Source organism: Cornus florida, unplaced genomic scaffold, assembly GCF_030987335.1.
Source record: "Cornus florida cultivar Cherokee Brave unplaced genomic scaffold, ASM3098733v1 CherokeeBrave_3.0.0_Hap2_Chr02, whole genome shotgun sequence".
NCBI classification, from domain to species: Eukaryota; Viridiplantae; Streptophyta; class Magnoliopsida; order Cornales; family Cornaceae; genus Cornus; species Cornus florida.
In genome coordinates this window covers 37,274,281-37,300,560 of record NW_026775572.1, presented here as the reverse complement: position 1 = coordinate 37,300,560, position 26,280 = coordinate 37,274,281, and the positions used below count along the sequence as shown (strand labels likewise).

The 26,280-nt window shown below is 35.2% G+C and overlaps 4 protein-coding genes across 8 annotated transcripts in view; all 4 read left to right on the top strand.

Annotated features, from left to right (window-relative positions):
* Window positions 1-26,280, top strand: part of LOC132294716 (F-box/FBD/LRR-repeat protein At1g13570-like) — an 88,011-nt gene that overhangs the window by 43,987 nt on the left and 17,744 nt on the right. The window contains exon 1 of one of the 2 annotated variants that reach the window (XM_059792679.1): window positions 4,126-4,131. The exons of the other annotated variant lie outside the window; for it this stretch is intronic. The gene's annotated coding sequence lies outside the window, so the exon portion shown is untranslated. Of the gene's footprint in view, window positions 1-4,125; window positions 4,132-26,280 lie in introns of those variants that run through there. 2 annotated transcript variants of the gene reach the window in all.
* On the top strand, window positions 3,810-6,184 carry LOC132296056 (F-box/FBD/LRR-repeat protein At1g13570-like). The gene is made up of 4 exons (XM_059794303.1): window positions 3,810-3,940; window positions 5,215-5,548; window positions 5,633-5,791; window positions 5,876-6,184. The coding sequence occupies exons 1-4, from the start codon at window positions 3,810-3,812 to the stop codon at window positions 6,182-6,184; spliced, it is 933 nt and encodes a 310-aa protein (XP_059650286.1).
* LOC132294715 (F-box/FBD/LRR-repeat protein At1g13570-like) lies at window positions 14,249-17,642 on the top strand. Of its 2 annotated transcripts, XM_059792676.1 has the most exons (5): window positions 14,249-14,975; window positions 15,979-16,007; window positions 16,827-16,903; window positions 16,984-17,142; window positions 17,225-17,642. In XM_059792676.1, exons 1-5 carry the CDS (start codon window positions 14,902-14,904, stop codon window positions 17,306-17,308), a joined length of 423 nt encoding a protein of 140 aa, XP_059648659.1. In that variant the 5' UTR covers window positions 14,249-14,901; the 3' UTR covers window positions 17,309-17,642. The 2 variants fall into 2 exon arrangements, with proteins under 2 accessions (XP_059648659.1, XP_059648658.1); XM_059792675.1 differs by lacking the exons at window positions 14,249-14,975; window positions 15,979-16,007 and having other exon boundaries at window positions 16,062-16,903.
* LOC132294714 (F-box/FBD/LRR-repeat protein At1g13570-like) lies at window positions 19,509-25,443 on the top strand. 3 transcript variants are annotated; one of them, XM_059792673.1, is made up of 5 exons: window positions 19,509-19,628; window positions 22,963-23,080; window positions 23,574-24,514; window positions 24,599-24,757; window positions 24,854-25,443. In XM_059792673.1, exons 3-5 carry the CDS (start codon window positions 23,633-23,635, stop codon window positions 25,145-25,147), a joined length of 1,335 nt encoding a protein of 444 aa, XP_059648656.1. In that variant the 5' UTR covers window positions 19,509-19,628; window positions 22,963-23,080; window positions 23,574-23,632; the 3' UTR covers window positions 25,148-25,443. The 3 variants fall into 3 exon arrangements, with proteins under 3 accessions (XP_059648656.1, XP_059648655.1, XP_059648657.1); XM_059792672.1 differs by lacking the exon at window positions 22,963-23,080; XM_059792674.1 differs by lacking the exon at window positions 22,963-23,080 and having other exon boundaries at window positions 24,599-24,762; window positions 24,854-25,043.

Below are 26,280 nucleotides of genomic sequence, written 5' to 3'. Positions count from 1 at the left end.
GAATGAAGTACCATCATCACTATAGGGTATTGTTCTTACATTAACAACACTCCTAGGATTTGTTTCTAGGATTAAGGCACAGTAGTCCCTAGCTCTTGCAAATTGCTTTGAATAATCACCTTTAATCATTAGTAAAGCCAACTTCTTTGCTCTAGCCACCTTTTTTTTTGTCACTTCAACATTAAATTCACTTTCAACTGTCTGCACAAAACCTTTCAATGAGTAATTTGGATTAGCCATAATCTTTTCAGTATAATGTTTTGTAAATAACTATATATTAGTTGACTGTTGTGCCTTACACTAGTACAATTGGGAGTATTATTAAATGTCTTTATTTGGAATGATTTATCTTCACCATTTTCAGAGGCATGAATCATCCACCCAAATTTAGCCTTGCATACCACTATGACTCTATCTCCATCATTCTTCACAAATGATAGGTCAAACTTGCCTTTTATAGCTGTATCCCTTACTGCTTCTCTAAATTCTGCTGGAGAACCAAACTTCATGCCTATTTCAAGTTTTTTTTTCCCCAGGTCTATATGAACACTGAAATTTGGATAAGATAGGCCACTTGTGGCATCATCCTCACATTCTTCACCACTTGAGTATACCAAACTCATCAACTCCTCACTTAGTGCATATTCAGAAGCTTGATAACTGTCATCATCCTTATCAGATTCAATCTCAGGTTCTTCATCATTTGTAACCTCATTCACCTCAGTTGCATCTTCGTTATTTCTTACTTCATCAACCTCCTCATCTATCATAAAAGTTTCTTCATAAAAGTCTAACAAAACATTGTCATTGTAATATTCATCATTCACATCTTCAATATCATTACCATTCAGATCCTCATCCTCAATTTCATTTCCGTTTCTATCAACATCACTGTCATCTTCACTTTCAGGCAGATCAAAATCATTGTCATCTGCATTTTCACTTTCAGGCATATAAAAAGCATTGTCATCTTCATCTTCAATTTCAGGCATATCAAAATGACTATCATCTTCAGTTGCTATTGCAGGAACCTCTGCTAATCTATCTCCATTATTCTCACCTTCTGCATTTCCTTCTTCAGTAATTGACACCATATATATTTTAATTAGGGAAAACCTTTGGTTGTGTTCGAACATGTCAATGACATCCCTGTCAGTTTTTAACTCTTGTAAACTCCCATCAATGTAAGACCTGTAGATAGTTTACTTGTTGTAGTAGGACAACAAAGCAAACCTATCATGTATGTAAGTTCTATCATTAACATGAGATCACTGTCTATACCCTCATATATCTCAACAGACCCACAAAAATATGGACTTAATTCTGTACTACCAAACTAACTACCATAATGCATTTCCAGTCTGTATAACTTTTGAAAAGCAAGATTAAAACCTAAAACAATAAATTTCAACAAAACAATACCAAACATAATATTGACCTTAAGGTTTCATCCATTAACAATCTAGATGTTTTGATGATAACAAACCATTAATGGTGTTTAAGGACTAATGTTTACATTGAGTATTATATAGATTATTCATATTCAAAGAATGACCTCAATGAAGCTATAAAGATCATTCCAAGTATTCCATTCCTCAAGATCACATCAAGGAAAGAAATGAATACAAACAAGACTTGAAGTTGCAAGAAGCCAAATGCAAAGTCGATCCAAAGATAGTTTGGACTACAACGAGGAAGAAATCAACTCAAAGAAATGATGAAAACAAGGATACCTCAAAGCCTAAAGATCATGGACAAAGCTTGAAGAAAGGGGTAGATAGAATGGTGAGTGTTTGTGATTAAATGTCAAAGTATTTATGAATCTTTTTTAAGCTCATCTCTATAGGACCATGCATGTCATTACATCATTCATAAGTTCCTATGACCATTAGCAATAGACTATACACTTTATTTACATATATAATAGACACATGAAGTCATTGCTAAAGAATGAGTTAGTTCAAGCTTGCTTAAGCTTTGAAAGAACTCATCACTTGTGCTAGAAATGTTAAGACCATGCACATCAATTACATGATTCACTTTGGTCTCTAGAAAGTAAATGCTAAGGATTAGAACATATTTACTCATCTATAAAGCCTTCATTACAATGACTTGGTAACTGACTTTAGGACCGAATATCTACCTGATGAAAAAACTGTCTTTTTGGTAAAGTATGAAAAATGGCTAAGTGTGAAAAATAGATTTTTGAAATAATGATTATTTCAAAATAATTTTTCCCGATAATAACTCTTTATATATCAAATAGCCTAAACTGATTTTATAGGATTTTTTCATTCATTCTACATTGGTCTACATGAGAATTCATTTTTATCAAAACTGTCAAAAATCCAAATTTGTACTAAAACTGAATTTCTACATTTTGATTTAATTGGATTTCAATTTTCTTATATATTTTATTGAATCCAAATGGGGTGTACTTCCTTATTTACATTGTAAACTTAAAGTAAATGGACATATAAATACTGTAAAGACATTTACTTGAAAATAAGGTGTATGTAAAAGTCCTTTACAAAAACTGTCCAGTTGAACTGTCTGAAAAACTATCAACAATTTCTGATGACCATGTAACCGGTTAGGAATATCTTTGTAACCGAGTAGCTGCACTGAGACAGAAAGGTGTCACTTCGAAATGCCTCTGTTGTAACCGGTTAGGAAGAACCTTCTAACCGAGTAGATGCATTAAGGACTCCTTTCAACATTGAATGATGTAACCGGTTAGGAAGAAGCTTGTAACCGATTAGTTGAACTAAGCCAAAATAATGTCCTCAATCATTTGCATTTTAGTAACCGTTAGACAACAACTTCTAACCGGTTAGATGAGATCTGAATCTTATCTACTCAAGTAGTTTAAGCTTTGTAATAAAACAAAACAAAAAAAAAAAAAAAAAAAAAAAAAGAACACTTAAAAAAAAAAACCAAAGGACACTTTAAATTTTGGGCAAATATTACCCCTAAAGTTTTTTTTGGATATATAAGTAAGTTTGAAAAAATTATCAAAGAAGTGTTTGAGGTCATAATTTGGTTACAAACTTACATGACATTTTTAACATATAATTTTTTTTTAAATACTCTTTTATCTTCCAATAATGCCCTTATCTATAAGGAGGAAAAAAAGAAAAAAAAAAAAAAAAAAGGAAAAAAAAAAAAAGAGGGACACTTAATCTTTTCACCATTCAGACCATTGTTTGTTCAAAAATTAAATATTAAGAACTTTTCAAAAAGCATAGGAGGTTATACACTCTATATGTATAATATATGGGTGTTTTTCGCTGGTGACCCTATTATTTATTTAGACCCTATTATTTATTTAGAGCGTTAAAAAATTACAAGCTAAATCATAGACATGTCTATCATTAAGAGTGGGACTTGGGCGAGTTTAGGCAAACTAACACCTCATCTCACGCCAAATCCTACAAGTTCTGATAAACCCATTACAGTTCTACTTCAGATTGTTCATCTTCCTAGAGTCATCCCAAATCTTAAAAACCTACTTTATAAAAAGAAAAATATATTAACTTGATATGAAACAAGTAGGTTTTTTATAAATAAAAAAAATAAATAATAAATTGGGTGATTTAAACTTGGGAGACTTAATAATATTACATCCTATTAAAATGATGCAACGAAAGAACCTAATATTCTGCAAAGAAATTTGTGTTTTTAGAAACTTTCTATATTTTAAAAGTTTTTTTTTTCTTAATTTTATTTTATTTCGATTTTATTCTGAGTAACCATGGGTCGGATTGAATTCTTCCGCTAGTAAATATGCTACATCATAATTAGTAATTATGCATGACCTCTCCTTTCTTGAAGAGGATCATTGTCCTTTCTTGAAGAAGATCATTGTCCGAATAGGAGACATTACTCCGGATGATAAAATTTGCATTCCTGTTATAAATGAGACTCTTTTGTTATTTCGGTAAATATAAATGAGACTCTTTCCATTGGCCGTGCACCACGAAGTCTTTGGGTCTTAAAAAAAAATTCCGTCAGACTGTGTTACAACTTCCAATCCTTTGCCCTTCTCTTTGTCGCCGGTCAAGAGTTGTTTTGACTGTAAAAGAAGAAGAAGAGATAAAGAATCTCTTTCCCTGGTCGCTTCAATCTCTGGTATTTTATATTTATTTCTTTTCTATACTACGAAATTAGGGTTTACGTATCTTTAAGTCAGCAGCTTATGCATTCTCTGTGTCTTTCACATGGGTTTCATCTCTTCAACTATAGTGTTGTTGGGTTTCGTTTATATTTGGAAGAAATTTGTTTTATTGACTTTTATGAGACAGAGAAAGAAAACAGACACTTTGTTCTTTTTCATTAACTTTAAAATCTCAGTACAACCATGTCTGATTAATGTATTAAGTCCAGTGGTCTATGTGATTGTCTTCTTAGTCTTCTTTTTTCCTACAAAAAGGAGGGATATTGGTTTGCGGAACAATTTGGAGCAAGTTCAAACATTCAATTCAGTTCTTGATTGTGTTTCTTAGCCACTGATTGTTAATCTTTAGTTTGTGAATTTCAAGAAAACAGAATGGAACAATGTCGTGGTAAATCCTTGAACAAATTGTTACCTCAACTTTTACGATTTCGTAAATTGCTACTTGAACTTTCATTTTTGTACAATTCGCATTAAACCACCTCTTGCCGTTTGCTGACGACCATTACAGAATTGACGGAGATATTTGTTGTACTGAAATATTTATAAATACCCTTTGTTATGACAAAAATCCTTTTTTATCCATATTGATGAATGCGTGGTGTGTCATGTAATTGGTTTGATTATATAAATATATGGATATAGATATTACATGTGTATTTTTGCCTATGCAAATGTATGTGTTGATGCAAAAGAATGATACTTTTTTATGGGCTGTGTTGCAAATTGTGATTGTAATATGGCACAATTATGCTTTGCAAGTGCTCTGCAAATGGTAGCAAAGAAGAAACTTGAGTAAAAAAATAACAAAGAGCCAAATGGTACTTCGTAATCTTTAGAAGCAGATTCCTATTTGGTTCATAAAGGAAGCAAAGAAGAAGTTGAGTAAGTGAAGGGAAAGGCAGAAACCGTTCATGGTTGCTATCAATAGCGGACCAGAAATATAATTTGGGGGCTAATATATTCTGGTGTGGCTAGTAGTACTAAATTTTTTTTAATTGTGAATTCATTCCTCCTCTTACATTTAATGGATTTAGTAGTCTCGTCAGTCTAGAATTTGACCAAGTCAGCATTGGTAGATATGTTGGAAGTTTGGTTTCTAGTTGCCCGCTACTTGAAAAAGTAACACTGGCAGGCTCCACTCATTTCGAGTGCATTGAAATTGACGCTTCTAACCTCAAGTACTTAAACATAAGTGCCAGGTTCGGATCTGTTCATTTGAAAAATACCCCTCTTCTAAAAGAACTTTTTATTGAATCGGATTGTTCTGACCATTTGCAATATCTCAATGAAAAAGAGGCACCTGAAATGGCCCAGGTTTTTGGTTGTCTACCTGTAATTGACACCTTGCAGTTGGGCTATCGTTTTGTGGCGGTAAGGTAGCTACATTGCTTTTAATTATTCATTCGTCTGCAAAGAAAATGATGTTTCTTAGGTCTGTTTTTGGCTTTTGTTTAGTTTTTGACCGTGGATGGTGTACCTGAGAGGCTTCCGTTTACCTTAGACCACCTTAAAAATCTTGAACTATTTGAGCTGTATTTTGGAGAAATTGCCGAGCTCGCCTTTGCTCTATGCTTGATTAAAAGCTCCCCCAACTTTGAATATTTTGAAATTCAGGTGAGCTATAGCAGTTCATTGTTTCAAATGTTCTTACATTGTCTATATATTATTTAATTGAGCTGTTTTCATCTTTCTTTCTAGCTGTTTTCCAAAGAAAATGATGCTACACCTCCCGTTCTAGAACTTTTGGAAATGCAAGACCATTCAGATGTCGCTTTCAATCAACTTCGGGAAGTGGTGATGCAATTTGTCTCTGGCACAAGGCCTGAATTGGAGTTTATTAAGCTTATATTAGCAAAATCCCCATTGCTAGAGACGAGGCGTATTGAATCCAACTCAACTATGGTTGCTGACAATGGAGTGGGGATACTGGGTGAGGTGACACAATTTCGACGTATGTCGCCTGAGGCACAAATTTTCTACAAAGAAGAAGAACAAAAACGTGTTTAGCATATGGGTTTTATCCATTTTGATCATTTTAAGGCTTCGAGAAGGATCACATTCAATCATATTGGTGGGTTTTTTATTATTGTTATTATTATTATTTTCAGGAGGCCTAATTTGACTGTTTATAAATAGATGGTTGATTTTTTTTAACTAGAGAATACAATGATGCTCTTTTAAAAGATGGGTTTGTGTGGCTTTCACCATTTTGAATGTGATGTTATGTTTGTTTGACGGTTTTGTTTTTTTTTCATGTAACAGCTTTTTCTCCTTTTTAACACTTGCGAGGCGCTTTTGTTTTAAGGTTTAGCTGCCTTTTTTTTTTCTTTTTTTCACATTAGAGCACCTTTGAGAAAAATTTAGTTTAAATTGTTGGAAACGGCATTAGAAAATGCAAACTTTGGAAGGATTTTTAAAAAGATTCCGCTAAGAATTTCTTGCGAATCTATTGACGAGCGCGTTCCTCTCTGCGATAAGATGAACGTGGTATATTTATTTTCTCAAATCCGTTTCCGGGTGAATGAGAAATTGGCTCCAAAGTAAGTGATTTATAAAGCCTTAATGGGTGTGAATAAAGTGGGAAATGCTTGTCCCACATTGAAAAAGTAGCAAAGCAACCTTGAGTACATATATGTCTAGTATGGGATTTGGGTTTGGGCCCAAGGGCACCCAAGTTTTTAAGAGGGGGAGGACCTAGGCTAGCCTGGATCCGAACCAACTACCGCCCGACCGACCCGGTCCGGTCCTTTTTACCCAAAGTTGGGATGGGCCTGTGTGGTTGTATTTTATTTTGTTGCTGGACTTATCAAAATGGACCTATTTACTGGGCTAAATTAATGGCCGAGTTGGATTATTTGCTTGCTAGACTGGACGAAATTAAAGGGCTGGGCTGGATCAGAATTAAAAGGATTCAGTTTTAATTTTGAACCAAGAGTTGCACCCTTTACAAATTAAAAACCACCAACAGATTTTTAATTTTGATTGGTCAACAATGGTTGCACCCATTCGGACTATGGGTGCACCCATTCAGAATAGGCACCAACAAGCCTATAAATACCCATCATTGGGTTCATTTCAATGTACACCAATTCAGAAATCTTCTTCTCTTCTTCTGAATTTCTTCTTCTAATTCTTCTTTGTTCGGTTCAGCCACTGGTTTAGGTTCAACCTAAACTGGTTTGGATTGGGTTCGAACCTTGGTTTCCAAGTTTCGGTTCAATCCTGGTCTCCGAGTTAAGGTTCAATCCTGGTCTCCGAGTCTGAGTTCAACAGAGAGTACTACACCGAGCCGGTTCGCCTATTCCATTGGTTTGAAGTGCTACTACCAAAGGAAGAAAAGTCGTTGTATCCTGGGAGATAGACGCCGAAGAGTCCGTTAGCACCGTAGCGGGGCGTATCTGTCTTAAGGCTATAGAATTAAATTCTAACCTCGACTTTATCAGGTTCTTTTATAGTTTTATTTTCTTGATATTAAACTATATAAATATATATATAGATTATTATAATAAATAATATATTTACAAATAATATTTAAATTAATTATACTATAGTATATGATACTTTATTTCTAACAATCTTAAGACAGATAACTTTATACTATAGTAATAATTATTTAATTATTATTGTTGTTATAATTATTATAATTTGACTCGTGGTCTATATATCAATATATAACAGACAAATGGCAAGTACGAGTATTACCGTGCCTAATGTTCCCGTCAGTCATGGGGAGAAGCCCGAAAAATTCAACGGGACGGAGTTTAAAAGGTGGCAACAGAAAATGATGTTCTACCTTACAACTCTGAATCTAAGCAAGTATCTGACTGAGACTGCTCCAGTGTTAGATGAGGGTGATACAGACATTACCAAGCTTGGAGCTGTTGATACATGGAAGCATGGAGACTTCCTATGCAAGAACTACATCCTCAATGGATTGGACAACACCTTATATAATGTGTACAGTCCAATAAATACTGCTAAAGATCTTTGGGAGTCGTTAGACAAAAAGTATAAAACAAAGGATGTTGGCTTGAAGAAATTCGTGGTTGGACGATTTCTGGACTTCAAAATGATAGAACCCAAGACAGTCGTGAGCCAAGTGCAGGAGCTCCAGCTGATCCTACATGAGATACATGCTGAGAAGATGACATTGAGTGAATCCTTTCAAGTAGCTTCAATCATTGAAAAGCTGCCACCTACTTGGAAAGATTTCAAAAATTACTTGAAGCATAAGCGCAAGGAAATGGGGCTCGAAGACTTAGTTGTCAGGCTGAGAATTGAAGAAGATAACCGTACATCTGAAAAGAGAGCCGAAAATTCTTCAATGGTGTCAAAGGCAAATGTAGTGGAAGCAGGACAGAAAAATTAGAAGAGGAAACACTCTGGAGAAGGTCCTAGCCAATGAAACTACAAGAAGTTCACTGGGCAGTGTTTCATATGCGGCAAGCTAGGACACCGAGCTAAAGATTGTCGTAGCCGCAAAACACATCATAACCCCAAGAAGAAGACCACTGAGGTGCACATAGCTGAAGAAGATAAGTTGACAGCTGATGTATCAGAGTTAAATCTTTCAGCTGTGGTTTCTGAAATCAACCTGGTAAGCAAAAACAGAGAATGGTGGGTGGACACAGGAGCTACTCGTCATGTTTGCTCTGAAAAGAGGATGTTCACTACCTATGAAACTATAAATAATGAAGAATAACTCTACATGGGGAATTCTTCTACTGCAAAGGTTGAAGGACAAGGAAAGATCAAGCTACTAATGACCTCAGGGAAAGAGCTCACTCTTAATAATGTGCTGCATGTACCAGACATCAGGAAGAACTTGGTCTCTGGGTCACTACTAAGCAAGAATGGGTTCAAGCTGGTCTTTGTATCTGATAAGTTTATGCTGACTAAGAATGGGGTGTATGTGGGCAAAGGGTATCTAAGTAATGGACTATTTAAGTTCAATGTAATGACTGTTGTACCCAAAGCTATTAATGATAATAATAAAGCTAGTGCTTCTTCTGCTTATATTATTGACTCATCTGATGTATGGCATGGTAGGTTAGGACATGTTAATTATGATACTATTCGTAGATTAATTAACATGGAATCTACACCTAAATTTAATATTGATTTAAATCAAAAATGCCAAACATGTGTAGAAGCAAAATTGACTAGAACCTCATTTCACTCCATAGAGCGAAGTACTGAACCTCTAGCATTAATTCACAGTGATATCTGTGACTTTAAATCTGTGCCAACTAGAGGTGGGAAAAAGTATTTCGTTACTTTTATTGATGACTGCACAAGATATTGTTATGTATACTTGTTAAGAAGTAAAGATGAAGCCTTGGAAATGTTTAAACATTACAAGAATGAGGTTGAGAATCAACTTGGAAAAAAGATAAAGATGTTTAGAAGTGATAGAGGTGGTGAATACGAAGTACTATTCGCTGACATTTGCTCAGAACATGGTATTATTCACCAAACTACCGCTCCTTATTCACCTCAACAGAACGGTGTTGCTGAACGCAAAAATCGTACCTTAAAAGAAATGATGAATGCTATGTTGATAAGTTCTGGGTTAACCCAGAATTTGTGGGGGGAAGCTTTGCTCTCTGCTAATTATGTTCTCAATAAGGTACCTCAAAAGAAATCAAATGTGACACCTTATGAATTATGGAAAGGTCAAAAACCTTCCTATAAATTCTTAAAAGTGTGGGGGTGTTTAGCTAAGGTTGCGGTTCCTACTCCTAAGAAAGTTAAGATAGGACCAAAAACCTTTGATGGTATTTTCATAGGCTATGCACAGAATAGTAGTGCATATCGTTTTCTTGTGCATAAATCAGACATTCCTGATATCCATGTCAATACAATTATTGAGTCAAGGAATGCTTATTTCTTTGAGGATATATTTCCATGCAAAAATCCTCTTAAAAGAAATTATGATACTGCTAATAGCAATATACAAGAGAATATAGACCAAGAGTCTATAGATGATGAAAATGAGGAAAAACCTAGACGTAGCAAAAGAGCTAGAACGTCTAAGTCATTCGGTCCTGACTTTCTGACATATATATTGGAGAATGAGCCACAAAGCTACAAGGAAGCTATGTCTTCTCCTGAAGCTAATTTATGGAAAGAAGCCATAAATAGTGAAATTGAATCAATCATGCAAAATCATACTTGGGAGCTGGTGGATCTTCCTTCTGGTACTAAACCTTTAGGGTATAAGTGGATTTTCAAGAGGAAGATGAAGCCTGATGGTTCAATTGAAAAATATAAAGCCTGACTTGTTGCTAAGGGATATAGGCAAAAAGAAGGCTTGGATTATTTTGATACATATTCACCAGTCACAAGAATAACATCCATTAGATTATTACTAGCTATTGCAGCACTGCAAAACTTAGAAATACATCAAATGGATGTTAAGACTGCCTTCTTAAATGGTGAATTAGAGGAGGAGATCTATATGGAACAACCTGAAGGGTTTATAGTTCCAGGAAAAGAAAAGAAGGTGTGCAAACTTGTAAAATCCTTATATGGATTAAAACAAGCACCTAAATAATGGCATGAAAAATTTGACAAAATAATGTTGTCAAATGGTTTTAAAATTAATGAGTGTGATAAATGTGTGTATGTGAAAAACACTCAAAATGGATATGTCATTGTGTGCCTATATGTGGATGATATGCTAATAATGGGTAGTAATGATGTTATAATCAAAACTACTAAAAAGATGTTGACCAAAAATTTTGATATGAAAGATTTAGGCATAGCTGATGTCGTACTAAGAATTAAGATTTCTAGAATATCGGATGGTCTACTATTATCTCAATCTCACTATATTGAGAAAATATTAGAAAAGTTTAATAAAAAGGATAGTAGTCTTGTAAAGACTCCTGTTGATGTAAATCTTCATTTATCGAAAAATACTGGTCCTAGCATATCACAACTTGAGTATTCTCGCATTATAGGAAGCTTAATGTATTTGACGAATTGCACACGACCAGACATAGCATACTCAGTTAATAAATTGAGTAGATATACTAGTAATCCAGGAAAGAACCATTGGACTGCAATAATTAGGGTTCTAAGGTATTTAAAATATACTATAAGTTATGAATTACATTATTCTAGATATCCAGTAGTACAAGGATACAGTGATGCTAATTAGATATCAGATACAAAGGATTCTAAATCCACAAGTGGCTATGTCTTTACTATTGGAGGAGGTGCCATATCTTGGAAATCTTCAAAACAAACTTGTATTGCCAGATCCACTATGGAATCTGAATTTATTGCTTTGGATAAAGCAGGTGAAGAAGCTAAGTGGCTTCGTAATTTCTTAGAAGATATTCCAAATTGGCCTAAACCGGTGCCCGCTATATGTATACATTGTGATAGTCAATCAGCAATTGGAAGGGCACAAAGTAATATGTACAATGGTAAGTCTCGACATATACGTCGACGACATAATACCGTTAGACAATTGCTCTCAAGTGGGATAATCTCAATAGATTATATCAGGTCAAAAGATAATTTAGCGGATCCGTTTACAAAAGGTTTGACAAGAGAGCAAGTGTATAGTTCATCGAGGGGAATGGGATTAAAGCCGAAAGCTAACGAGTCATCTTAATGGAAACCCAACCTAGTTTACTGGAGATCCCAAGATCTAGGTTCAAAGGGACAACAGAAATTCTGAATGGCTCACCAGAAGCACTGGGAAGATTCAATCTTCTACCCATTTCTATGATGAGACAGTGTTACCTACAGCGATGAGTAGGATAAGTTATGCTTTTAATGACTCTTATACCTTGAAAATTCAAGTGGGGTATGGTAGGATACTCTTAATAAGAAGTCACCTATATGAGTGTGAAGTGGGGCCGCTTCTATGAGAACTTCTAAGGCTAAGCTTTCTGGAGCGCTCATGAAATACCAGGCGTTGTTCAGGGCCATATGAACACAACCGTGAGAACCGATTTTGTGTGGGAAGGAATTGTGTGTTTGCTATTGTCTTGGTTTACATCAACGGCTGAACAGTTCAAGACATCATGTTCACTGGTTAGCCAGTAAATCCGATAGTAATACACTAGGGAAAGTTCAAGGCCAAAAGCTACCTATCCCGATGCAGTAACTTTCCAATAGTACTCTCTATAGTGTCTGTATCTTCTCCTTTTGTAATCTGCGCAAATTTTCATTCATGTGGGGGATTGTTGGAAACGGCATTAGAAAATGCAAACTTTGGAAGGATTTTTAAAAAGATTCCGCTAAGAATTTCTTGCGAATCTATTGACAAGCGCGTTCCTCTCTGCGAGGAGATGAACGTGGTATATTTATTTTCTCAAATCCGTTTCCGGGTGAATGAGAAATTGGCTCCAAAGTAAGTGATTTATAAAGCCTTAATGGGTGTGAATAAAGTGGGAAATGCTTGTCCCACATCGAAAAAGTAGCAAAGCAACCTTGAGTATATATATGTCTAGTATGGGATTTGGGTTTAGGCCCAAGGGCACCCAAGTTTTTAAGAGGGGGAGGACCTAGGCTAGCCTGGATCCGAACCAACTACCACACGCGCGCGCCGCCCGCCCGACCCGACTCGGTCCGGGCTAGGGCGAGGCGGGGCTTGATTGTGAAATGGGTTTAACTTTTTACCCAAAGTTGGGATGGGCCTGTGTGGTTGTATTTTATTTTGTTGCTGGACTTATCAAAATGGGCCTGTTTACTGGGCTGAATTAATGGCCGAGTTGGATTATTTGCTTGCTGGACTGGACGAAATTAAAGGGCTGGGCTGGATCAGAATTAAAAGGATTCAGTTTTAATTTTGAACCAAGAGTTGCACCCTTTACAAATTAAAAACCACCAACAGATTTTTAATTTTGATTGGTCAACAATGGTTGCACCCATTCGGACTATGGGTGCACCCATTCAGAATAGGCACCAACAAGCCTATAAATACCCATCATTGGGTTCATTTCAATGTACACCAATTCAGAAATCTTCTTCTCTTCTTCTGAATTTCTTCTTCTAATTCTTCTTTGTTCGGTTCAGCCACTGGTTTGGGTTCAACCTAAACTGGTTTGGATTGGGTTCGAACCTTGGTTTCCAAGTTTCGGTTCAATCCTGGTCTCCGAGTCTAGGCTCATTTTTCTTTTTCTTTTTTTTCTTTGAGCCGAGTCTAGGCTCTTCGTTTTTATTTATTTATTTTCTCTATTCTTCTCTCTTGGCTCTTTCTAGTCTCCTCTTCTTTTATTTTTTTATTTTTTATTTTTTATTTTTCCTCTATTCTTCTTCTCTTGGCTCTCTCTAATTTAACTTTCCTATTTTTAATTTTGTGGATTTAATAGGATATATTCCCAATGATATATGAGTGTAACTGATATTTTTAATTTGTTGATTTAATGGATTCTAGTAATCTAGTTCGTTGATTCAACTTAATTGTGTCACAATTTATTTTGCCTCATCTTTCTAATATGCCGATAATTAGTGAATAATGATAATTAGTGAGATAATGATTTGTTGGCAGTTGGCTTACTCACCTAAATTTGTCAAAAAAAAATAATTCGAATCTCTTTACTTCATACTTTATATAGAACAATCAATGCGTTTCTGCTTTGTGCATGAAATTTCTTTAGTTGAACAGACTTGGATCATCACATCACCCATTCCTTGTAATCCCAATTGCACAGTCTCTCACACACACAACTGCAGGTCTTCATTGCATCATTAAATTAACCTTGTCACCAATATAAGATCAAGGTTGAAGGTGCATCAGTCTACACTTACCAAATTTGGTTTTTTCTGGTCTGTGCAAATACAAAACCACAGGAAAAGCAGAGTTACAAACTTACAAGAATATATATGGACAGGGGTAATGAAATTAACTAATATATATACATTTTATTTTAATATTGGTTCATAGACTTACATCTAGCAAACATGGATATCAAGGTTTTGGCATCTTTATATTGAATATTTAACATAAGTAATTTATTTAGTTGACTTTTGCATCTTTATATATACTATTGCATCTATAATACTTTATTGGGTGGGTTTTGTGTTTTTTTTTTTTCAACATGCGCCTTGGTTCAGTCGGGCGCGCGCCTCGCCTTGCGCCTTGCGCCTCAGGCTCCAGGAGGCATTTGCGCTTTTGTGCGCCTTGAGCCTTTAACAACTATGTACCCAAGAAAAGCACTTCGAATTGTTGATTAATCGCCAGAAATGGCTTAGAACAAATAGTTCATTATCTAATGGATCTTTCCATTCTAATACTCTATCCAAGAGTTATCAATATTTATCAAATCTGTTCCTATCTAATGGAATGCTGTTGGATCTTTGAACAGATCCTCCTACATCTTTATATAAACTCTGGTTTATCAAGTATACCCAAGAAAAGCACTTCAAATTGTTGATTAATCGCCAGAAATGGCTTAGAACCAATAGTTCATTATCTAATGGATCTTTCCATTCTAATACTCTATCCAAGAGTTATATATCAAAAAAAAAAAATACTCTATCCAAGAGTTATCAGTATTTATCAAATCTGTTCCTATCTAACGGAACGCTATTGGATCTTTGAAGATGGACATCTGAAGAGAAGATGAATAAAAGTTTCCTCCTCCTTGCCACATCTTTTGCAGGTGCTGTTGTCAATTACTCTTCTGAATTTCAGGTTTGATAAAGTTGGAAGCCGATTGTGAGCGCAATGCCAAAGAAAAAACTGAAATCTTCCATTTCGTATGAATTTTCCAAACTTCAGGCCAATTTGGGGAGTGCAGATGAGCATTACTACTGCTTGCTTCAGAAGATGGAGGTGACTTTCTTTTCTTGATATTCAAAGCTATTTTGTAGGCACTATTTACTGAGAATGAACCATTAGGGGTTGCTCCCCAAATTCTTTTGCCATTTCCCCCTTCCTCTCCCAGAGGAATATCTTAGGGGACAAATCCATATCTCCTAAGGTCCATCGCCTTGAGTTAGTTACCACTCATCTTTGATGGTTCTAAAACAACTGATGGAGCATAGCATATACCAAATAAAGATGTCAAAAACTCTTACTTTGTGATGAGTTCTTAGTCCTTCTTCCTGTTGAACTTCCTTTGTCAGTATAGGTGCGGGGGATTCCTTTAGTCAACAAAACATTAGATCATAGACCAACCTTCCTTATCTTGTTGAAAGAATTCAGTCAAGGGTTTACAATCAGAGAAAATTCTCTAATCACTGCCATCTCACGAATTGGCAGGCCAAGGAGATCTTGAATCAGATGCACTGAATAAACCTATTTTCAGTGTTTATTTAAAACTGACTTTTGGCAAATTTCACGGATTTCAGTTTAATCTACGTAAAAGTTCAAATTCTCTATTTTAAAATTTTCTCTACAACAAAGCTTTAATCTACTTAAAGTTCAAATTCTCTATTTTAACTTTTTCTCCACAACAAATGCAACCTGCAAGCAAGCCCCATGTTTTCAACACTAATTTAGAATATGTTACAACTAGCAGTTTACATTTATATGGGTTTATCAGTTTTGGATTATTTTATATATATATATATATATATATATATATATATATAAGTAGCACGGAAAGAAGAAGAAGAAGAAGACAAAGGATCTCTTTCCTTGCTCTCTTCGATCTCTGGTATCTTACATACCTTTTTTAGGTCATCTTAAATGTGGAAGAAATTTAACTTATGAATAAATCTGTCGGTAATCTAGTTGATGGTGTGTTCTACTTGTAACCAAGTCTATTTGTTAATACTTTCTTCTTTAAGATATATATCATGACTAGCTTACTGTTTTCATTCATTTGTGCCAGGAATTATAATATAAACTGCTTGCTGTCAGGTGGGTTTCATACTTTGATATAATTGCCTATTTTTTTTTTCAAGAAATAGTGTCCACCTATGGATACCTTTCAAGAAAAAATAAGAAAGTGTCCGCCTACGGATAGAATCAGTAAGCTTCCAAGGAATTTAATAGAAACTATATTAATGTTGTTGCCATTGCGAGATGCTGTGAGGACAAGTATTTTGTCAAAGAAATGGAGGTATAATTGGGCCAAAATCACACAACTTGTCTTTGATAAGACATTGATCATCCAAGATCCAAAGGAAAACCTACAGTCCCTCCAACGCAAACTTCTCACGGCTATAAATCAAGTTCTACTGCTTCATGATGGACCAATACTGAAGTTCACCCTCTCTTTTTCTCAATTAAAAAGCTCTTCTGAGATCGACCAGTTCATACTTTTACTGTCAAGGAATGGCATTGAGGAATGTACTTTTTATATTTCTAAGAACCCGCCTTATACATTGCCTTCATCATTCTTTTCATGCTCACAGCTGAAACATTTGAATCTCAGTAATTGTGAATTTGTTACTACTCTTACGTTTAGTGGATTTAGTAGGCTCGTAAGTCTAGAATTGAACCAAGTAAACATTGGTGAGTCTATTGGAAGTTTGGTTTCTAGTTGCCCACTACTTGAACGACTGACACTGATAGGCACTACTCATTTTGAGTACATTGAAATTGATTCTCCTAACCTTAAGTTCTTAAAAACAAATGTCACTTTCGGATATGTTCATTTCAAAAATACCCCTCTTCTTGCTGTAGTTTCAATTAATTCATATGCTTCTGACAATTTTGAACATCTTAATGAAAAAGAGGCAACTGAAATGATCAAGGTTTTTGGTTGTCTACCTGTAATTGAGACTTTGGAATTTGGCCGTCGTTTTGTGAAGGTAAGGTAGCTCCATTGCTTTTATTCATGTGTTCTCTAAGAAAATCATGTTTCTTATGTCTGCTTTTGTCTTTTGTTTAGTTCTTGACTGTGGCCAATGTACCTGAAAGGCTTCCGTTTACCTTAGACCACCTCAAAATTCTTGAACTAAATACCTTATGTTTGGGAGAGATCGCTGATGTCTCCTTTGCTCTATGCTTGATTAAAAGCTCCCCCAACTTGAAAAATTTTGCAATGGAGGTGAGCTATAACATTTCATTGTTTCAAATGTTGTTCTATTGTTTATACAGTATTTATTGAGGTGTTTTCTTCTTTTTTCTAGGTGTTTCCCAGCGACGATGCTACAAGACCTACTGATTTAGAATTTTTGGAAATGCAAGATTACTCAAATGTCTCTTTGAATTAACTTGGGGAAGTGGAGATAAGTAACATCTCTGGCACAAGGCCTGAATTGGAATTTATTAAGTTTATATTAGCAAAATCCCCATTGCTAGAGACGATGCTCGTTTGGCCCAACCCAGAGAAGGTTACTGACAATGGAGTGGGATTACTGAGAGAGTTGACACAATTTCGACGTGTCTCGCCTAATGCAGAAATTTACTACGAAGGGTCAGATTAAAAAAATGTTTAGCATGTGGGTTTGTATCCATTGATCATTTTATGGCTTTGAGAGGGGTGGCATTCAGTTACTAAAAATCTAGGATGCTTTTGCTTTCCGTTTTTTTTTTTTTTTTTTTTTTCTTCTTCGGCCCCAATCTTAGTGAAGGGAGTGACTGCTGGCATTGATTTTGGTTTAACAAGTTTAGACTTTTGGAAATGATGTAAAATTAGCTAATGATGACCTTTTCTTTCTGAAGATTCATTGGCACTGTTGTAAGTTGTGTATTTAAAAAGATGGGATTATGTGGCTTTCACCTTTTGGATTGTGATGTTGTGTTTGTTTGTTTGAGGCTAAATTTGATATTTTTAAATACTTTTTCAGACTTATTGTGAACACTGAATAGTAAGTACATAATATTTCCCATTGTCGATCAATTTGAAGTTTTTATTTTCAGCTTTTATTTTCAGCCCATGTTAAAGTCTGGACTTAAATTTTTCAAGTTGAATTGATCCTATCAGACGCTTCACACAAAACGACTATACGAGGGACTTGCTTGCCTTTGTTTTTTAAAAACATTTTTTAAGAATTATAAAAATTATTTTTCAAAAATAATAATAAATAGTTCTCTAAAATCAAATCTTATTTTAGCCGAGTTTTGAAAAAAATAAAATAATAACAGTTTAACCAACCAATTTTTGCATGATCTTATTTTAGCCGAGTTTTGAAAAAAATAAAATAATAACAGTTTAACCAACCAATTTTTGCATGATCTTATTTTAGAGTGGCAAACTAAATACCGTGCCTAAGTTGTCTTTATTGGAACACTTTTGGGATTGGGGTGGTACAACTATGCCAAATTACATATCTTTGACGTGTAATATTGCACATTATACACTTTTTTTTCAATGGTTTTATATCCTTTACAAAAGAGTTATATTCATTACACTTGAATAGTTTTGTTCAATGGTTAATTGTGCAATGTCTAATTAAGAGAATGTGTAAAATTGTCTTTTGCAATTGATAGATCCTTAATTGTAATTAATCATTAGTTTAAGGGGCAATTTTATAGTTCAGAGATTATTTACAAAAGGATAACTGTTCAAGTGTTTTTTTTTTTTTTTTTTTTTTTTTTTTTTTTTTTTGCACTTTGTCCTAAATAATATTGTAGTATATAAAAACGTCTATTACGAGTTCGAAACCTTTGCAGTATAGCATGAGTGCTGATTATATTGAACGACCCACAACTCAATGACGAATCCAAAAAATTATGTGAGGAGGGCAAAAGTGAATCGTTTTGTAATTTCACAGGAGCCAACATAAAATTTTCTTAAGTATATAATTTTAAAAAGATACTAAATAGTATAAAACAAAAACAAAAAACTCAGTAGGGACAATTGCCCCCACTGCCACTATACTAGATCTGTCGTCACCACAGCTCACACAAGGGTGCATCTATTACTGTCGACTTCATTTACACACGTACATCCGATGCTATATTGCAGTAGAACCTAACATATCCATTACAATAAGGTTGTTTTTCAAATTCCAAGATGCTATGAAGAGGTATTTTTAGCACCTTACTATTGAAAAATGTGAGTTTTATAAAGCAAACCAAAAACTATGATGTTTTGGGTTGTCCTTTTTTATTATTTCATTTTCTCTATTCGTTTTTAATTTAATTCATATAAACTAAAGGCCGTTGAGTTAATTTACTCATCCTTTAATGGAAGGGGAAAAACAAGCCCTCACATCACATGCACTTAAGGGTGCAAAAATGACCCACGGGCCACGGGCTGGACCGACCCCAGCCCAGCCTAGCTTGAGCCAATGGAGGGCTAGATCAACCGAGTCCTGTAAGAGGATGGGCAAGGCCGGGCCCGCCTGGATATCGGTTTCGGCCCGTTTATAGACCCTTTTTCTTTTTTAACTCATGGTAACACAAGTAAAGTGACAAATTTTTAAAAAAAGATAAAAAATTAGGTAACATAAGTTTTAAGTTACTCACTGTCTTTTGTACGAAGTGTGTTCAATCCTTTGCCCTCTCTTTCTCGCCGGCGAAGAGCTGTTTCGACTGCAGAATAAGTAGAATATAAAGAATCCCTTTCCTTGGTCTCTTCGATCTCTGGTATCTTTCTTATGGTTATTTGTTTTTTTATACTACCAAATAAGGGGTTTTGCGTTTTCTACTTTGGGGATGTGGTTAGTCTTTCACATGGGTTTTATCTCTTCAACTATAATGTTCTTGGGATTCGTTTATATTTGGAAGAAATTTGTTTTTTTGAATTTTATAAGACATATAAGAAAGCAAACACTGTTCTTTTGCTGTGAAAAAGGAAGAAAATTAAATTTTGACTAATATATTTGATTTTTTTTTTTTTTTTGGGTTACCAGAAATTTTAAATCTCAGTACATCTATGCCTTGTTAATGTATTTAGTTCAGTGATCTGGGTGATTTTCTATTTAAATAGGAAAGCTGCCATGGATTATTGTTGAGGAATTGATGTTGTTTTCTGTCTTCTTAGGATATTGTTTTGCACTTTAGAACAAGTTGGAGCAATTTCAAAGATCGAATTAAGTACTTAATTGTGTTTCTGGGCCACTTATTGTTGATCTTATGTTTTATACATGAGTTCCAAGGTTTTTGGCTCAGCTTGTGATTTTGAAGAAATCAGAACGGAACAATAGCATTATAATTGCTTGAACAAATAGTTATTATGGTAAACTGTCGAAAAAAAACCCACTCAAGTTTTTAAGATTTCGCAAATTATCCCCTGAATGTACAAAACTCGTTAAACTGTTATGTCGAAAATCACCCCCTGCATTATGCTCACCGTTGCAAAATTGACAGAATGATATTAGTGTGCCCAGTGACATTTGTTGTCCTGAAATCTCCATAATACACTTTGTTATGACAAAAAATCCCTTAAGCTATGTTCGGTTGCCTGGGATTGGAATTGTAAAAAAAATATGTATTAGTTGAAAGTTTGAACTAGTTTTTCTCCAATTTCAATTCCAAGGCATGAATTCCATGCGACCGTAGATAGCATTAGATCTTTTGATATCCCTGTTTCAACTTGTAATGTAAATAGGTATTCCATTCTTATCAAATATATATATATATATATATATATAAATAGGTATTCCATTTGGATCTAACAGCCCACGCAACTATTGACACACTGACTCTTTGGCGTGGCAAGGTCACCTAGTTGACTGACTCTTGCCCATTATCCTAGGTGTTAAGCCATTAGGTTATGGTCTCAAGAGACCTCTTATTGACTTTTGGGCATCAAAGAAGTGAAGACCGGTCAAGGCTGATGCGCTTTCCTTTACCTGTGCTTAGGTGACTGACTGTCTTGATTGATTTATGGATTCTTTGATGAAAAACCTATGGCAATTTCCCTAACACGCGAGTCATCTTCTGTCTGAAACAGAGGGTTAGGGGTGACGTGAATACCCTCTCACTCGGCACGGCCGATTGCTGTTTAGTGGAAACTTGACAAGGGCTCTTCCAAGGTTTTCTAAAAAGAGATTGGATCGTTCAAACAGTAAAAGGGGGGTTCAAATCAAAGATTGGGTTTGAGAGCCGTGTGAAGGCAGGGCGCCATAGCGACAACCAAAACAGAAGTTGTTGGTGGCAAATATGAGAAAATAAGGGCTTATTTTCGTCCAATTTGGAATCTATTGTTAATAAGTGATGAAGAAGGGTCTCTTATAAACCCCATAGCCTTCAGTAAGGAGTTCGGACAGAGGAAGAGAACCATTGCATGCAAGACACTTAGCGATCCCCATCTTTCTCAGATTATTTCGGGTCCAATGTTGCAATGTTTGAGGGGTTTCAAGGGGGATAGTGGGAGGTATGCGCGATACCGACGAGGCACTTATTGCTACTTATGCTTGGGAATAGATCTTCCTACATCTATGTATAAACGCTGGTTTATCAAGAATACGCAAGAGAAGCACTTGGAATTGTTGATTAATCGCCAGAGATGGCTTAGAACCAATAGTTCATTATCTAATGGATCTTTCCATTCTAATACTCTATCCGAGAGTTATCAGTATTTATCAAATCTGTTCCTATCTAACGGAATGCTATTGGATCTTTGAAGATGGAAATCTGAAGAGAAGATGAATAAAAGTTTCCTCCTCCTTGCCACATCTTTTGCAGGTGCTGTTGTCATTGACTCTTCTGGATTTCAGGTTTGATAAAGTTGGAAGCCGATGTGGGCACATTGCCAAAGAAAAAACTGGAATCTTCTGTTTTGTATGAATTTTCCTAACTTCAGGCCTATTTGAGGAGTGCAGATGAGCATTACTACTGCTTGCTTCGGAAGATGGAGGTGACTTTCTTTTCTTGAGATTCAAAGCCATTTTGTAGGCACTATTTACTGAGAATGAACCATTAGGGGTTGCTCCCCAAATTCTTTTGTCATTTCCCCCTTCCTCTCCCAGAGGAATATCGTAGGGGACAGATCCATATCTCCTAAAGTCCGTGGCCTTGACCTAATTACCACTCATCTTTGATGGTTCTAAAACAACCGATGGAGCATATCATATTCCAAATAAAGATGTCAAAAACCCTTACTTTGTGATGAGTTCTTGGTCCTTCTTCCTGCTGAACTTCCTTTGTCAGTAACATGAACATGACATTCTACATGATTCTACCAAGATTCTGCACAGGAGAACGATTTCTATACGAGTTGACTCGGTTTGGGTTGGTATGATCGTAGAATCGTGCGATTCTACGATCCAGGATCGCGATTTTGACAACCATGGTCAAAGGTTTACAATCAAGGAAAATTCTCTAATCACTGCCATCTCACGAATTGGCAGGCCTAGGAGATCTTGGATCAGAGGCACTGAATGAACCTATTTTCAGTGTTTATTTAAAACTGAGTTTTGGCAAATTTCACGACTTTCAGTTAAATCAACTTAAAAGTTCAAATTCTCTATTTTAAAATTTTCTCTACAACAAAGCTTTAATCTACTTAAAGTTCAAATTCTCTATTTTAACTTTTTCTCCACAACAAATGCAACTTGCAAGCAATCCCCATGTTTTCAACACTAATTTAGAATATGTTACAATTAGCAGTTTACATTTATATGGATTTATCAGTTTTGGATTATTTTATCTATATATATATGTGGGGGTGTGGCATGTCATGTTCATGTAACTGGTTTGGTTTTATAAATAAGTAACTATATGGATATAGATATTACTTGTGCCTACTTGCCTACGCGAATTTATGTGTTTTTGCAAATTATCTACTTAATTTAATTTTCGATGGTACTTTTGTATGGGCTGTGTTGCAAATTGCAATTGTAATATGGCACAAAAGAAGAATAATGAGCCAAATGGTACTTTGCATTATGTAGAAGCATGATTTCTATTTGGGTTTGCTTCATAAAGGTAGCAAAGAAGAAATTGATTTAAGGGTTGGGTCTTTGTTATCCTGCAGAAGGAGGAAAAGGCAGAAAACGTTCATGGCTGCCGGTAAGAGTGGTGGGAAGAGATATAACCTAGGTTTTCTTATGAAGAAGAAGATGAAAGTTAACGGGTGGATTAGTCTTGAACAGGTTGCACTTTTCTTCTCTCTCTCTAAAAAAAATTATATACATGAGGCAACAATTTATAGGATGGGTAGATTGCAAAATGAAAACTAAACAAACTTGCGTCATTTAGCTAAGGTTAGCAAGGTAATTTCATAATGCATATAACAAAAATCTAATAGTGTGGAGTGATTTGCAATGTCTGATAGTTTAGGTACTAGTTGCATTATTAGGAGGGGGTATTTGCAAATATGTGAAAGTTAAGAGTGCAGTTTACCCTAGTTATTATGAAGAATAACTCTATATATATTTTCTTTCAGTACTACAGTTGCAGAGTCAGGTTGCTGCTATGTTGTACTTGTAAATAAAACAAATATATGTTATCAATAAATCTCTGCGTAAATATTTTCTTTTAGATATCATGTCTTACTGTTATATTCACTTGTTCCAGGAATTATAGTATAAATTGCTTGCTGGCTTGATACTTGATATAATTGCCTTTGTTTATTTTGATTTTCAGGGTTGTTGATAAGTGTCACAAAATTACCCACTGAATGAGAGAAAGAAAATGATCTTGAAATGATGACGGTCAGATGTCCACCTATAGATAGAATCAGTAACCTTCCAAGCAATTTGATAGAAACTATATTAATGTTGTTGCCGCTACGAGATGCTGTGAGGACGAGTGTTTTATCAAAAAAGTGGAGGTATAACTGGGTCAAACTCCCACAACTTGTCTTTGATGATACATTGATCAAAAATTCAGATTGGGATTGGCCATTTGTAAGGTATTTAAACGAAATCGAACTGTCACCCGAACGCAGACTTATCAAGGTTATATATCATGTTCTTTTACTTCATAATGGACCAATACTGAAATTCACCCTCTCTACTTCTCAAATAGAACGATGTTCTGAGATCGACCTGTTCATAGTTTTCCTGTCAAGGAATGGTGTCGAGGAATTTACTTTTGGTATTTCTAAGTGCCAGTGTTATGTGTTGCCTCTGTCATTTTTTTCATGTTCACGACTGAGACATTTGAAACTCAGTCACTGTGAGTTTGATCCTCCTCGTACGTTTAATGGATTCAGTAGGCTTGTAAGTCTAGAATTTAACCGAGTTGACATTCGTGAATCTGTACTTGGAAGTTTGGTTTCTAGTTGCCCACTACTTGAACAACTAACACTGAACGGCTCCTACTCACATTTTGAGTTCGAAGACCCCTTTGATTTTGAGTACATCGAAATTCGCGACGCTCCTAACCTCAAATTCTTAAGCATCAGTGCCATCTTCGGATCTGTTCGTTTCAAAAATACCCCTCGTCTTGCAGTAGTTTCAATTACTTCAGATAATTCTGACGATTTGAAACTTCTCAATGAAAAAGAGGCACCTGAAATGATCCATGTTTTTAGTTGTCTACCTGTAATTGAAACTTTACAGTTGGGCTATCGTTTTGTGAAGGTAAGGTAGCTCCATTGCTTTAAATTATTCATGCATTTGCAAAGAAAATGAAGTTTCTTAGGTCTGTTTTTGGCTTTTGTTTAGTTCTTGACCGTGGCCGGTGTACCTCAGAGGCTCCTGTTTACCTTAGACCACCTCAAAGTTCTTCAACTATATGACATATGTTTTGGAGAAATTGTCAATGTCTCCTTTCTGCTTTGCTTGATTAAAAGCTCTCCCAACTTGAAAAGAATTGAAATTGAGGTAAGGTATAACATGTCATTGTTTCAACTGTTCTGTTCTCTTATCGTATATACGTTATTATAGTATTTAATTGTGGTGTTTTCATCTTCTTTCTAGACGAGGACCTGCTGCACTGATGATACAGGATCTGTTCTAGAATTTTTGGAAATGCAAGACTTCTCTGATGTCTCTTTGGATCAACTTCGAGAAGTGCATATGCGATTCATCTCTGGCACCAGGCCTGAATTGGAGTTTATTAAGCTTATATTAGCAAAATCCCCGTTGCTAAAGACCATCCATATTGAGTCCGATTCAGAGGAGGTTGATGACAATGAAATGGGAGTATGGAGAGAGTTAACACAGTTTCAATGTGTCTCGCCTGAAGCAGAAATTATCTACAGAGATTGCTGATAAAATTCATGTCTAGCATATGGATTATAACCATTTTGATCATTTTATGGATTTGAGAGGGTTGACATTCAGATACTAAAAATCTAGGATGGTTTTGCTTGCCCTGTTTTTTAGACCTAATGTGACTGAAGGGAGTGACTGCTGGCATTGATTTTGCTTTAACAAGTGATGGCAATTAGGTAGTGATGCCTTTTTCTTTCTAAAGATTGAATGGCACTGTTGTAAGTTGTGTATTTAAAAAGATGGGATTATGTGGCAGCTTTCATTTTTTTGAATGTGATGTTTTGTTTGTTTGAGGGTAATCTTTTTTCTTGGAAGTTATATCATACTAGTTCACATCACTTATCTTTGAGCGTGTACATATTGAATATCTCACGGAATCGAGAAATTATTGATTACAAAGTGCAAAAACACACCATTCAAGCAAAATGGTTGATTTTTTAATAATTTATTAAATGGTTGTAGGATCACTTTGTTTTAATAATATATTTTAATATTTTATTGGTTGGTTGTATTATTGACGTGATACATCCGTTATAATCAATAATTTACAGGCAATATGGTTGAGAATGTAATTGTAAGTTGCTTTTGTTTTGAGGTTTAGCTTTTGATTTTCGCAGTAGAGTTATCCTTGTGATAGCTGTTTCTTTTTTCTTTCTTTTTTTTAACTTTAAAATGGCTCAATGATATCTGCCATTGTCAATCAATTTGAAAGTTTTTTTTCCTGGGCTTTAAATTTTCAGGTTATATCGGCCCGGACCGGACCCTTCACTCACAAAACGCCTCCTATAAAAACTTCTACATAGACGACCAACCTGAACCACATTCGGCTTGGTTCAGAATTGGGTTTGCTCCGTGTGTTCAATTCAAGTGGTATATATGGCTAAACCCAATCCTTTCTTTAGAGAGGCCTAAATTAACATGTGTCCTTTGAGTGTTTGGAATCAATTTCTTTGAAATTAGAATTGGATTGGAATTAAAAAGGAATTTCATTTGTATGCTTGACATAAAATGGAATTAAAATGAAATGAATTGAGAAGGAAATAAAATTGTGTACCATTTTAGCCACTTAAGAAGAGATTTGTAGAGGGGCAAATTTGGTAAGATAAAAATTTATAGTTATTTATCAAAAT